General features: G+C 44.5%; 1 protein-coding gene across 1 annotated transcript in view; it reads right to left on the bottom strand.

Annotated features, from left to right (window-relative positions):
* LOC135556459 (unconventional myosin-If-like) overlaps positions 1-9841 on the bottom strand; it is a 29134-nt gene extending 19293 nt beyond the window's left edge. The window contains exons 1-8 of the mRNA XM_064989685.1: positions 9603-9841; positions 6066-6197; positions 4878-4967; positions 3296-3390; positions 2679-2766; positions 2417-2506; positions 754-885; positions 379-513 (exon numbers count right to left, since the gene is read on the bottom strand). Coding sequence (XP_064845757.1) covers positions 379-513; positions 754-885; positions 2417-2506; positions 2679-2766; positions 3296-3390; positions 4878-4967; positions 6066-6197; positions 9603-9605 — 765 coding nt within the window. The 5' untranslated portion in view covers positions 9606-9841. The remainder of the gene's footprint in view (positions 1-378; positions 514-753; positions 886-2416; positions 2507-2678; positions 2767-3295; positions 3391-4877; positions 4968-6065; positions 6198-9602) is intronic.
* Positions 9842-14355: the final 4514 nt, after the last annotated feature.

The following is a 14355-nucleotide window of genomic DNA, read 5'->3' as shown; positions in this document are numbered from 1 at the left end:
CTGCCCATCAATCCAATCCAACTTGTGGGAGGGGCTTCAGGAAGCATGGGGTGAAATCTCTTCAGATTACCTCAACAAATTGACAATGAGAATGCCAAAGGTCTGCAAGGCTGTAATTGCTGCAAATGGAGGAGCAAAGTTTGAAGGACACAATTATTATTTCAATTAAAAATCATTATTTATAACTTTGTCAACGTCTTTACTATTTTTCCTATTCATTTTGCAACTCATTTCATGTATGTTTTCATGGAAAACATGGACATTTTTAAGTGATCCCAAACTTTTGACCGGTAGTGTAAACCAGAAGTGTCATTTTGCTCCCAGAGCTTCTGTGAAAAAAGTGTACTATATGTTTTAATCCCTGATGGAGTAAAGCACCATTGTCTCCTGAAAGTCCTTGCTGTCGTTGGTTCCGTCCACTTTGTATGTCCCTGACTGGTTCAGGTAGTAGTAGTAGTCTGGAGTCATGATGCCCAGGGCTTCTTTCTGCTGGGGGTTGGCTCCCTCTATTAGCTAAATACAACAGTTCAGGTAAATACAACTGAATGAACATTAATTACACATCAACAATTTACACCCAGTTATGAAATACTACGGAACTGTTAATGTGCTCAAGGGTGAGAAGGTCATTCACATTGTGCTACAGTTGTACGAAAGGCCAGTAGGAGGGGGACATCTCCCCTAAAGATGGGTAGTAAGAGAGTCATTGTGGTTAGCTGTGTTACTGCTGGCCTAGCTCAGGGCCTGACTGACCTGGTAGTAGACGTGGAAGTTCCTCTCGTTCTCGTTCTGGCTCACCACCCTCGACTTCTCAAGGAGGAAGTTGGAGATTTTACCACCGTCCGGCTCTCCTCCTCTGCTAAACTGGATCTCAAAGTACTTACCCTGTTAGATCAGAACCCACCCACAAAAAAACATAGAACTCAAGTTAGACACGGTTCATCGTTATGACTTGAGGGTTGTGGGTTGGAGTGGGGATATAGCCCTAGTATGGACTGGGAAAATGAGAGCATCAGAGCAGTGACACAATCTGTGGTTAACTCCCTAAAAATATATTTGTATGTAAATAACATAAACGTGTAGGAAGGATATTTAGCCTTTAAAGGGAAAATCAATATTTTAGTATTTTTTCCATTAGTCCTGTAACGGCTTTCATGCGGTGAAAGAGAGTCGGACCAAAATGCAGCGTGTAGATTGCGATCCATGTTTAATTACATTTACATTTAAGTCATTTAGCAGACGCTCTTATCCAGAGCGACTTACAAATTGGTGAATTCAGGGTACAGTTAATGAACAAAACGTAACACGAATCTAAATACAAACACTACAAAACAAAGAACGTAACGAAAACCAAAACAGCCTATACTAGTGTAAACTAACACAGATACAGGAACAAGGACACTAAGGACAATCACCCACGAAACACACAAAGAATATGGCTGCCTAAATATGGTTCCCAATCAGAGACAACGATAATCACCTGACACTGATTGAGAACCGCCTCAGGCAGCCATAGACTATGCTATACACCCCACACAACCCCAAGACGAAACACACAACAAATAAACCCATGTCACACCCTGGCCTGACCCAATAAATGAAGATAAACATAATAAATATAGACCAGGGCGTGACAAGTCCACTGCATTTTGCATCATCATGATGATGAGGCCGGTGACACTTTGCTTCTTGATACTCCAATATCTTAAGAACCTTAAGAATCTGACATGCAAAACACTGCTTGATTGCTAACATGCAAAACACAAGACTGTATCAACAGTAGACTAATGAAAACAACACCAAAATATAGTTTTTGAGTGGATTTTCCTTTTAAGACAACCGCTGATGGGTAAATTTTTGGTTACATTAATTTACTAGACAGCTGTTAACCCCACCCAGGATTTCACCTCAGTTCGAGATTCTCAAGCTCTTTGATCTCATTGTGTTGCTCTTCCGTAATAGAGGCCTGCAGTATGCACAGCAGAGCACCTCAGAGGCAGGAAACCCCAGAGGTGACAGGCACTCATTTACAAAGCCTGCTCTGTTGCATGTGGATGTGGCTAGGAACTGACAATAACTTCTCAGGGTTACAGCAGTAGAGAAAGGGGAGAGGTTGAAAGGTGACTATTGCATACTGCTTCTGTGATTATATAGTCTGCAGAATCCAGATCATCTCTGGTAGAGCACAGGAAAAACAACAACCTCACAGTGTATTGGCTATAAGAATAGGTAGCAGGTGACTAACAGACCTGTTAGAGTTACGGGGAAATAGTTGCAGAAATGAAAAGTTTACAGTATCAGTCTTGCTTTCATAGGCCATACCCAGTGTCTGGAGAAGAGAAGGAAGTACAAGATGAGGAGGATAGGAAGAGAAATAATGGGAAAGGGAAGGCTGATTGCTGTACATATCACTCACAAAGCGGCTGGAGTTGTTGTTGCGGACAGTCTTGGCATTGCCGAAGGCCTCCAGTAGAGGATTGGACTGGAGGATGATGTCCTTCACATGCTGAGAACAACATACGGAGAAACATCACAACACAGCACTTCAGAGTCTCCATCACAGTCATTAGCAATTGCAATGTTAATATTTGTTTTATGAATGGTAATGATGTTAATATTTGTTTTATGAATGGCAATGATGCTAATAGTTGTTTTATGAATGGAAATAATGTTAATACCTGCACTTTATCACCTCCTCCTGATACTTTGGAGATGTAACCCATAATGTACTTGGCAGCCACAGTCTTCCCAGCTCCACTCTCCCCGCTGGCACAACACACACATAACACACAGACATATTAGAGGCAATGTCAAATACTTTGTGTGAAACTTTTTGGAAAGGTTAACTATGGCTGCACATGCAATTCACAGTTACATTTTTGGTATAAAGGAAATTAAACACTGATTCTTTGGTATTTTTGAGAAAAGCAGTGAAAGTTGGCCTCAGTGAGCTTGGGTGGAATGACACACATGAGAAGGCCTAAGGCAGTGTTTCCCAACCCTGGTCCTCCAGGACCCCCGACAGCACACCTTGTTATTGTAACCATGGACAAGCACACCTGATTCAACTTGTCAACTAATCATCAAGCCCTCAATGAGTTGAATGAGGTGTGTTTGTCAAGGGCTACAATGAAACTGTGTGCTGCTGGGGGCCCTGGGGGACCAGGGTTGGGAAACATCGGCCTAAGGTGTGTAAGACGAAGGCACAGAGAAGCATTAGGCCTACATCCTGCTTTCCAGAAGAAACAGATTGCAGACTTTATAAATAAAGTGTGAGACAGTTATAATGACACACCTGATAATAACACACTGGTTCTCCTGATCAATCATCATGTTCCTGTACATGTTATCAGTCAGGGCGTAAATGTGGGGAGGGTTTTCATACTGGGCCTTTACAGGTAGAGAGAGAGATGGAAAGGAAGAGAGAGAGAGAGAGAGAGGGAGAGAGAGAGACAGCGAGAGAGAGAGAGAGAGATAGAGAGAGAGAGAGAGGGAGGGAGAGAGAGAGAGAGAAAGAGAGACAGAGAGAGAGAGAGAGGGAAGGAGAGAGAGAGAGAAAGCGAGAGAGAGGGAGAGAGAGAAGAAATGAGAGAGAAAAGAGCAAAAGAGTGGGAGTTTAATGTACACTGAAAAAATATAAACGGAACATGTAAAGTGTTGGTCCCATGTTTCATGAGCTGAAATAAAAGATCCCAGAAATGTTCCATATGCACAAAAAGCTTATTTCTCTCAAATGTTGTGCACAAATTTGTTTACATCCCTGTTAGTGAGTATTTATACTTTGCCAAGATAATTCACCCACCTGACAGGTGTGGCATATCAAGAAGCTGATTAAACAGCATGATCATAATGCAGGTGCCTCTTGTGCTGGTGACAATAAAAGGCCACTCTAAAATGTGCAGTTTTGTCACACACCTCAATGCCACAGATTTCTTAAGTTTTGAGGGAGCGTGCAATTGGCATGCTGACTGCAGGAATGTACACCAGAGCTGTAGCCAGAGAATTTAATGTTAATTTCTTTACAATGAGCTGCCTCCAACGTTGTTTTAGAGAACTTGGCAGTACCTCCAATCGGCCTCACAATCGCAGACCATGTGTATGGCATTGTGTGGGCGAGCGGTTTGCTGATGTCAACGTTGTGAACAGAGTGCCCCATGGTGGCAGTGGGGTTATGGTATGGGCAGACATAAATTACGGACAACAAACACAATTGCATTTTATCGATGGCTATTTGAATGCACAAAGATACTGTGATGAGATCCTGAGACCCATTGTCATGCCATTCCTCCGCAGTCGTCAACTCATGTTTCAGCATGATAATGCACGGCCCCATGTTGCAAGGATCTGTACACAATTCCACAAAGCTGAAAATGTCCTAGTTCTTCCGCGGCCTGCATACTCACCAGACCTGTCACCCATTGAGCATGTTTGGGATGCTCTGGATCTACGTGTACAACGGCATGTTCCAGTAACTTCACACAGCCATTGAAGATGAGTGGGACAACATTCCACAGGCCACAATCAACAGCCTGATGAACTCTATGCGAAGTAGATTGAGTTGCGCTTCATGAGGCAAATGGGGGTCACAGCAGATACTAACTGGTTTTCTGATCAACGCCCCTACTTCTTTTTTTAAGGTATCTGTCATCAACAGATGCATATCTGTATTCCCAGTCATGTGAAATCCATAGATCAGGCCTAAGGAATTTATTTCAATTGACTGATTTCTTTATATGAACTGTAACTCAGTAAATCTTAGAAATTGTTGCATGTTGTATTTATATTTTTGTTCAGTGTACAACTACTAAGGTAAATAAGGAAATGAATGGGCATATTAAGGCCAAAGTAAACATTGAAGAATAGGATGGTTTACTCACAGCCCCTTGGTAGAGTTCAATTTCCCGGTCAGTGAAATAGGGCATCTGTTTGAATGGGTTCACTGATATCAACACAGAGCCAATATAGGTCTGCACATGACTGTCAAGGAATAGGGAGGGTGTTTCTGGTGAAATCATGACATATTGAAACAATCACAGGGATATTTTTATGATGATATCAACCTTCCAAAAAGAAAAATATCACAAACCATAGTTTCATCCAGACTGGATAATATCTAAAAAAATGTTTTTTAATTCACACAAAGTAGGACGTACATGCCTAATGCCCAGTAAAAAGTGTTAAAATAGGGAAGTTTGCTGTTGAGTCACACAGTGAATTTAAAAGAGGAACAGTGCAGTCCTACTATTGCATACATAGATGTGTGTCTGCTGTGTGAAAATGTGTGCTAGGGGGATGACTGAGGCAAGGATGGTATGTTTGTTATTGTGTTGTTGTTATTGTGTTGTTGCTAACGTGTCAATGGGAGTATCATCTATGGTCACCTGTGATACAGAATGGAAGGACCTACATGTATGCTACTGGCCAGTGATTTGACCTCAATGATGTTTCATCTGAAATCTATCGACATGGTATAAAGTCCTTTGTAAGATGTTTTGTTTGTGTGCATGTGTGTGTGCGTGTGTGTGTACGTGTGCGTGTACGTGTGCCTATATATATCTGTCTGATAGAGTGTGTGTGTGTGTGTGTGTGTGTGTGTGTGTGTGTGTGTGTGTGTGTGTGTGTGTGTGTGTGTGTGTGTGTGTGTGCGTGTGTGCGTGCGTGCGTGCGTGCGTGTGTGTGTGTGTGTGTGCGTGTGCGTGTGCGTGTGCGTGTGCCTATATATATCCGTCTGATAGAGTGTGTGTGTGTGTGTGTGTGTGTGTGTGTGTGTGTGTGTGTGTGTGTGTGTGTGTGTGTGTGCGTGCGTGCGTGCGTGCGTGCGTGCGTGCGTGTGTGCGTGCGTGCGTGCATGTGCGTGTGCGTGTGCCTATATATATCCGTCTGATAGAGTGTGTCGGGGCAGGTCATGTTTTCACAGTGTACTTCCCCTCCTATTTTTAGCTTTTACTGAAGAGACATTTAAAGAAACAAGAACAGAAACATTAAAATACCCTTCTCTTCACAGAAAAATGTGTTTTTGTGAGAAGTGGTACAGGAACTCTCTAACAATCAATCCAACAGGATACAAAGATGAAGTCATCCATGAATCTCTTCTTCAAGTTTTCCACAATGGCGTCTTCGCTGATCTTGGACAGCAGCACCATGTCGTCCACACCGCTCTGCTTGACATTCTGACTCTGCCAGTGGTACTTACTGCCCTGCAGGAGAGCACGGTTAGGGTTAGGGAATGCACATCATTTTATTTGGAATTGAGACAGAGAAAAGCAGAGCTAGGTCTGTAGAGAACCTAGTTCTTACTGAATGTGAGGTATTCTGAGAGGGTATGTACAACAGAAGACAGGGTATAGAAAACCAGAGGAAGCATGGGCCTACTGTAATTGGAAGGCACATGCACCAGCAGACATCAGAGAGAAGTTTCTCAGCAGCAGGGTCTCTCTGTGTGTAACTCTGTCATTAAGAATGTGACTAACTGTGGTTATCAGTTCAAGAAGCTGAGGACAGTTACCAGGCAATGAGCAGTAGATGAGGTAAGCGTATGCCAGTTTGGCCATCTCTGTAAAGTACTGCTTCCCACTTTAATCTGCCAGAGTGATAACCATTAGTTATGGTATCTGTTGAATATAGATGCTTCCTATAGGAGTCTGTGGAATGGGAGGGCACTCAGTTTAAAGTACACCCTTGGGCCATGGTTTGGGGATTTCTTTACTCAAAATGAATCTGGTGCATTGTAAAGTAATGGTTAATTAAAGGACTACCTTGACATTTTCTACACTCAACCCATGCCCTTGATAGGATGATCACTGTCACCACATAGTGCAGAGAGCTTCCTGACCACAGTTGAGGTGGCACAGGTTTGGCCAAAGATGTTGTATTACACTGTATGACATGGTCCTGGCCTTGTTTGGGTTCCCAACACCGGTTTGATTTGATGTGTGGTGGAAGCTGAAAGGAGGTCTAACATGGTTACTGTGATCTGAGTTTAACCAACTGATGATAACTTTGGAGGAGAACATTTTAATACATCTGTATATTTCAACCAAAATGAGTCAGTCAACTCTCTGTCCAATCAATCAATGATATTCAATTATCAGTAAGATACCATGTACAGTAGATACTGTAAGAAAACCAGCAGTACTTCAGTCCTCAAGGGTGGTAATGGAATAGCTCTGTTGTAAAGATTCATTCCAACTTTTCATGTGAACAACCTGACTTATAAGGCTGTTTGTTTCTCACACATATCACGACAAATCCATAAATAATCTGCTCGGCTCGAAAACAGCCGGGTAAAACCACAGTTCTGACTGCGCAATTTTTTCTTCTTCTTGCTATCGCTCTCTCTCTCTCTCTCTCTCTCTCTCTCTCTCTCGCTCACACACTCTCCCTCTCTCTCTCACACTCTCCCTCTCTCTCTCTCTCCCACTCTCCCTCTCTCTCACACTCTCCCTCTCTCTCTCTCTCTCTCTCTCTCCCACTCTCCCTCTCTATCTCCCACTCTCCCTCTCTCTCTCTCTCCTCTCTCTCTCCCTCTCTCTCTTTCTTTCTCTCATACTCTCCCTCTTTCTCTTCCTCTCCCTCTCTCTCCATCTCTCTCTCATACTCTCCCTCTCTCTCTCCATCTCTCTCTCATACCCTCCCTCTCTCTCACACACTCTCCCTCTCTCTCTCTCTCTCTCTCTCTCTCTCTCTCTCTCTCTCTCCCACTCTCCCTCTCTCTCTCACACTCTCCCCCTCTCTCTCTCTCCCTCTCTCTCTCTCTCTCTCCCCCCCCCTCTCTCTCTCTCTCTCTCAATCTCTCTCTCCTACTCTCCCTCTCTCCCTCTCTCACACTCTCCCTCTCTCACACTCTCCCTCTCTCACACTCTCCCTATCTCTCTCACTCTCCCTCTCACTCTCCCTCTCTCTCCCTCTCTCACACTCTCCCTCTATCTCCCTCTCTCACACTCTCCCTCTCACACTCTCCCTCCCTCTCCCACACTATCCCTCACACTCTCCCTCTCTCTCTCTCACATTCTCCCTCTCTCGTTCACACACTCTCCCTCTCTCTCACACTCTCCCTCTCTCGCTCACACACTCTCCCTCTCTCTCACTCTCCCTCTCACCTTGTTTTTACATACAAAATCAGATTATCCATTTGTTTGATATTTAAACTGTACAAAACACTCAAATAAGTCAGCGACAATAAGACAGTGATTAGGTTAGACAGAGACAGAGAAAAAAGTTTCAATTGATCTACAGTATCTCAGCTCTTTACCTAACATTAGGTGGTACCATAGTCATAACCACAAGTCTGAGGATGTGCCGATAAAATGATGGACATGGTGGACAAAAGACAAAATCTTAAAATAGCTAATTTCTGATGTGATTTTTGATCAAGTGATAAGTTAAAAAATGGCTCACTTTCTACTGTGCAGTGTCAGACCTGAGAGATGCTTTGTGCTACTACTGTATTATATTCATCATCCCTGTCACTACTGTCAGCCTGTCGCAGAGAAAGTCCCGACAAGGCATCAAAAATAAATCAAACAATGAAAACTTTCTTAATGTAAGCTTAATGTAAATTTGGCTAATTATGATGTCTTCAAAAATCTGTTGCGTTTGGGTATCCAGTTAGGGGCAGGATCTGTGCATGGTAGTGTGAGGAGGAAGTATTGCGATTTAGGGGCAAGATCTGTGCTTGGGAGTGTGGGGAGGAAGTATTGCGATTTAGGGGCAAGATCTGTGCTTGGGAGTGTGGGGAGGAAGTATTGCGATAGAAACCAAAGGCCCATCTGTCTCTCTGCCAGGGCTGCTGCACTTCCCGTCTAACGCCTCGCCACTGCATCTTGCAAAACCCTCTCGACTTTACAACACGCCTCTGCTTGCAGTCCCTCCTTACACCCCTGCGGTTAGACCTTACCCAGCTCCTCAGGAACAATAGACACATCTAATGCTCCTTTTCACATTTGATAGGACAGTTTTGAATGTTTCTGATCTTGTACTTTTTCTCTCATGTCGTGTTTAAAGTCATGAGAATCCAATCTCTGGTTATGAATAGCACTCACTCTTACTGAAATGTGAGGATATATCTATCCCTCTAGTGTAGGAATGCTCACTAAAACCTAGGTGGACACGAGCAGGGCTTGCCAGTCAAAGGAGGAAAGGAAACCATCTTCTCCATTTAAGGAGTTACATTCTCTACTACTTAACGTCCACTACCCCCTGTTTTGCAGCTGCTTTTGTATGATCGTTGTTGAAAAGAGCGATAGAACATAGAAGTTACATATTTTCCTTTCATCATCTTGACATATCTTTACCATTTCACATTATGCCCTCTTCCATTCATTGTGTAAGAATGGAACAGGTTTAAATCTCAGTCAGACACCATTGAACATCACTGTGCTTCAACATCTGTTCTAAGTCAGCAGTTGCCAGGCTTCAAAGTGCCAGCTTCAGGGTAGAATGTGAGACTTCACTGTACTGCTGTGTCAAGTGACCTCAACTTAACATATAAGGCCGTGTTTTCAGTAAGTCTGTGCGAGAGGAAAACTCAGCATATAGCTGTAGAGAATATACAAGCCCTAGTGAGAGTCCGCATCAGTCTAAATGTGTGTGAGGTGTGTTACCATCGTGCCAGCGTTGTGTGTGCCTCTCTCTTCCTGCGGTCCTGCCTCAGCTGTCCAAAATCCAGAGTGTGTGTGTGTGTGTCGGTAATCCCACACTAGACCCTCACAGCACAGCCATCACAGTCAGGAAGTCTCCAGCACACACAGTCAGTCAGAGAGACACCAAGAAGACTTCAACATCCACAGCGTTCAAATCTACTTCCTCATACACAGACCTAGAGCGAAACAAGAACTGATCTCTGCCTCAGAGGACACACACTCACAGACACAATCATCCTATATCTATTGTGGCAGACCAGGGGGTTTGGTCAAGACGTTTACACAGATCAGACACGGACAGAGTATGATTAGCTTGGTTTCAAGGGTGTTTATTAAGTAATAAATCAGAAGAAAAGGATAGGTCTCCCCCATGAGACCCTCTCTGGGATTCCGTGTTCTGGGCTCCGGGTCTTGCAGTATCCTGTTTGGCACACAAACTCAAACGTCTTAGCTCGGGCACCGTCTCCAACTACATGGAAGTCACCTTACAATCGTTTCCTGTGTGCTGCTCTTCTGGCAGCTTTATGGGGCTTGTACAGCTGGTGAGCAATCAGCCCTTGATTACTCACCAACTCCCCAATCAGCCCCAATTATTCCTGGGCGGAGAGCCCGTCGAGTCCTGGCACGTCCAGCAGGTGGAGACATCGCCTCGTGATGTATACTCCATCTGTCACCAGGCCTCGACAAATCTCCCCCTGGTGGCTGACGTGACACCCCCCCTTAGCTCTGTCGGGGAGGGGGCTGTCGTCAGTGCGACGAACATCTCCCTTCTCGATAGGGCATCCGCGTTTCCATGCTTTGCCCCTGACCTGTGCACAACAGAAAAAGAGAAGCGTTGAAGGGACAAGAACCACCTGGTAACCCGATCGTTTGTGTCCTCTCCCCTGGCCACCCAGAACAGGGGAGCATGGTCCGTGACCAGGGTGAAGTGGGTACCCACCAGGTAATACTTGAGAGTGTTTAGCGCCCACTTCACCGCGAGACACTCTTTCTCAACAATGGAGTACTTTTTCTCTCTAGGAGGTCCGGATCTGCTTGATCTGCAGGAGGGCTCACAACTCTTTAATGAGGCAGGAAATAAACTCTGTACCTTGGTCTGTCAAGATCTCGTTTGGGATGCCCACCTGGCTAAAGAGGTGGAACAGCTCCCGAGCAATTCCCTTGGATACCGCCACCCGTAGGGGAATGGCCTAAGCATACTGGGTGGCATAATCTACTATCACCAGGATGTACCGGTGTCCTCATGCTGTTTTTACCAGGGGTAAAATGTCCATGGCGATGCGTTCAAAGTTCACCCCGATGATCAGTAGGGGGACCAATGGGCTTCGGAAGTGAGCTTTCGGGGCCGTGAGTTGACACTCTGGGCGGCTGATACAGTAGTCTTCCACGGCCCTCCTCATCCCGGCCAGTGGAACCGGGCGGCAAACCGTTCCCAGGTCTTTTCCATTCCCAGGTGCGCCCACACAGGTGGGTGTGGGCCAGCAGAAGAACGGTTCTCACGTACCATCGGGGCAGCAACAATACCTCTCAAAGTTCCCCCTGTTGGCGTGACACCTGATACAAAAGGTTATTCTTGATTTGGAAATGGGGGTATAGCCAGTCACTCACCCCCGGAAGTAGCTGTCCATCTACTGCTATCACTTGGGCTGCGGCGGCTTTCAAGTTCGGATCCTCCCACTGGGCCGTCCCGAATTGTCCCCTCAGTTGGCCCCCCGCGGGGGTCTCGACTAGCCCCTCGAAATCGAGGAGGGGGAGGATGGGCTCCTCCTCCAGGGGTTCCTCAGGGGGTTCGGGTTCCAGCGCCCTCTCCGACTCCGACTCCAAAGCCGTAGACACCTGCTGGTGAACCGGTTGCTTCTGGGCCGCACAGGCTATTGGTCGTCCCCTCTCTCTTCTTCAGCTGGCTCGTACCTTCTTCCTCAACTCGTGCCCCCGGGGATAAGGCAGCAAACAGAGGACAATGCCGTCTCACAAGGAGAGGTCCCGGTAACTCTGGCACTGCACCCACCGTCATCTGGCAGCTCCCTTGTGGCGTCACAATGTTGGTCCATACGGTTGGATACCGCTTTGTGTCACCGTGAATACAGGAAATGGACATCTCCCTACCCCTTTTGGTCTCCTGGTTCAGCAGCCTCAATTCCAGGCAATGTGCCCCCGGGTGCCACACTCCACACGTCGGCTACGAACCTCCGGTCGTGGAACCGCTAAGCCCTATGGGCTAGGCTGTACCCATAGCAGCTGAGTATCTCCCATTTGAGTCTGTCGTAATTAGCCCCCTGTTTGTCGTTCAGGTCCCAATATACCTTTTGCGCATTCCCTGGGAGGAACAGTGACAGCACACTGGCCCACTTCGGCCTTGGCCGTCCTTTCCGTAGAGCGGTCCGTTCAAACGTACAGAGGTAGGTTTCGACGTCATCGTCCTCCGTTAGTTTGAGTAAAAACTGGTTGGGATGGGATTCAGGAGACGCTCCTCCTTGCAGCTTCCTGATTTCCTCAACGAGGTGGACGTTTTGTAATCGCTGTTCCTCCAGCGTTTGTTCCTGAACCGCCTGTTGTGCTTGTTGGGCCCGGACGAACTGAGCTATCAACTCGTCCATGCTGATGCTGCGTAAACGTCAACCCTGATCTGACCACGTTATCAGATTGCCCACATTCTCCACCACTTGTGGCAGACCAGGGGGTTTGGTCAAGACGTTTGTGGGGGGATTTCGGGTATTGCCGTCTTCCTACTTTGTCCTCTCCTGTGACAGCAGGTGGCCTAGTGGTTAGAGCGTTGGGCCAATAACTGAAAGGTTGCTAAATCAAGTCACTGAGTTGACAAGGTAAAAATATGTTGTTCTACCCCTGAACAAGGCAGTTAACCCACTGTTCCCCGGTAGGCTGTCATTGTAAATAATAATTTCTTCTTAACTGACTTGCCTAGTTAAATAAAATAAACCATGTATTACGGTGAAGTAGGGTGGTTGTGATGACCGCACATTCGATGACGTTGTTCACCGGGAAACGGAATGGAGTCAAGCACAGGGAAATGGAAAGGTTTCAAGTGTGTGTATATATATATCTGCTCCATTTAGTTATTGTGTCCCACTTCTGTAGTCTGCTGTTTTTCGAACAACTCTTCGTTGTAATTTCCTTCCTGGATGACCACACACCATAGCAATCATCTTTTTTTCCATATGTAGATATCAGTATTTTGTCTCCCCCATACCCCAACTTCTTATCTTCCCAAATTGTTAATGAGTTGTTTACACACCTCCTTGACAGTATTCTAACACACACACTATCTACTAATATCTTTATTTTACAATTTGTGAAATCTGTCTGCCATGGTGTTCTGTGGTGTAGATGTTTGTTTGTTAGGTTGTTTGGTTGTGTGTGTTTCTGTGATTATTTTAGATGTTTTGTTAATTTATTATATATATATATATATATATATATATATATATATATATATATATATATATATATATATATATATATATATATATATATATTATTTTATGCTTTGTTAAACAATATGTAGGTTGTTTCTGGACCAGGCCTCAGATTCTTTTCACTGATTCTAAGAGGAGGGAGTGTAACAATGAACTATAACTGAATTGAAACTGAATTGAAATGTGATTGACATACTGGCAAATCAACATGATGGGGCAGTCATGAATCCATAATCCCCTTTCTGACATCAGACCTTCCACCTCTCGTCCTTTCTCCCCGGGAATAGCTAGACTCTGTATAGCTGCATTTAATACTTTTTTTGTTTTTACTTTCATTTTAAAAAGTGTATATCAGTATAATGTATGCATGTATCACTACAAGGCCTAAAACAAGCAGGTTCTCATGAAAATGAAAGAATGAGGGATTCCTCTGACCTATGATTTCAACACTCATATTCTTCCAAATTTCAACTTGTTTCAAACTTCTGAATTATTAACAAATCATTTTCAATACACAATTTTGACTTAAATCTTTTTCATTTAAAAAAGTGAGACATTTCATCAAGTTGAGTGTGTAATGTGTATTTAAATATTTATATTTATATATATATAAAAATGTGATCTCCATCATTAAATTGTGATCACAGTGAAATCACTGGGCCTGGTTCCTCTCTGCGTTTCTTCCAAGGTTCCTGCTTTCTAGGGAGTTTTTCATGGCTACTGCTTCTACACCTGCATTGGGGTTTTAGGGGTTTTAGGCCTGGTTTCTGTAAAGCATTTTCTGACAACTGCTGATGTAAAAAGGGTTTATAAAATAAATGTGATTGACATATCATGGCCGGTGAGTCCAGTGACTAGACGCTGATTGGTGTCTCGTCACTGGAGTTAGATGTGAGGGAGTTGGTTGATTGCCACGGCAATCAGCTGTCTCCGGGCCTTCCCTCCAGAAATGTGCCTTCTGCTCCTTGTACTCCACAGTACCAAGATCCACCTTTTCCCACATGCTTGTCTTTGTCTCCTCAAGTTAATCACAAATGTTTTCCACATTGGTCAGAAAGTTCTCTCTTTGTCCTTATCGGTGAACTTTCTTTCTAGATCAACATTTACTTGTGTCACTTGATCTCTAGTCGTTCACAATTGTGCTGTCACTTCTTGTATGGTCAGTGCCATTAAATCAAATGAGCATTCATTAAGAATCTATGAGATGCAGAAATAGATGGATAATCACATAATGTCAGGGTTTAAAATGGGCAAATCTGTGGAGAGAGAGTAAAGCACAC

This window comes from Oncorhynchus masou, chromosome 15 (assembly GCF_036934945.1).
Source record: "Oncorhynchus masou masou isolate Uvic2021 chromosome 15, UVic_Omas_1.1, whole genome shotgun sequence".
In the NCBI taxonomy this organism is placed as follows: domain Eukaryota; kingdom Metazoa; phylum Chordata; class Actinopteri; order Salmoniformes; family Salmonidae; genus Oncorhynchus; species Oncorhynchus masou.
Note: the sequence above shows the minus strand (reverse complement) of the source record. Positions and strands in the feature narration are given on the sequence as shown.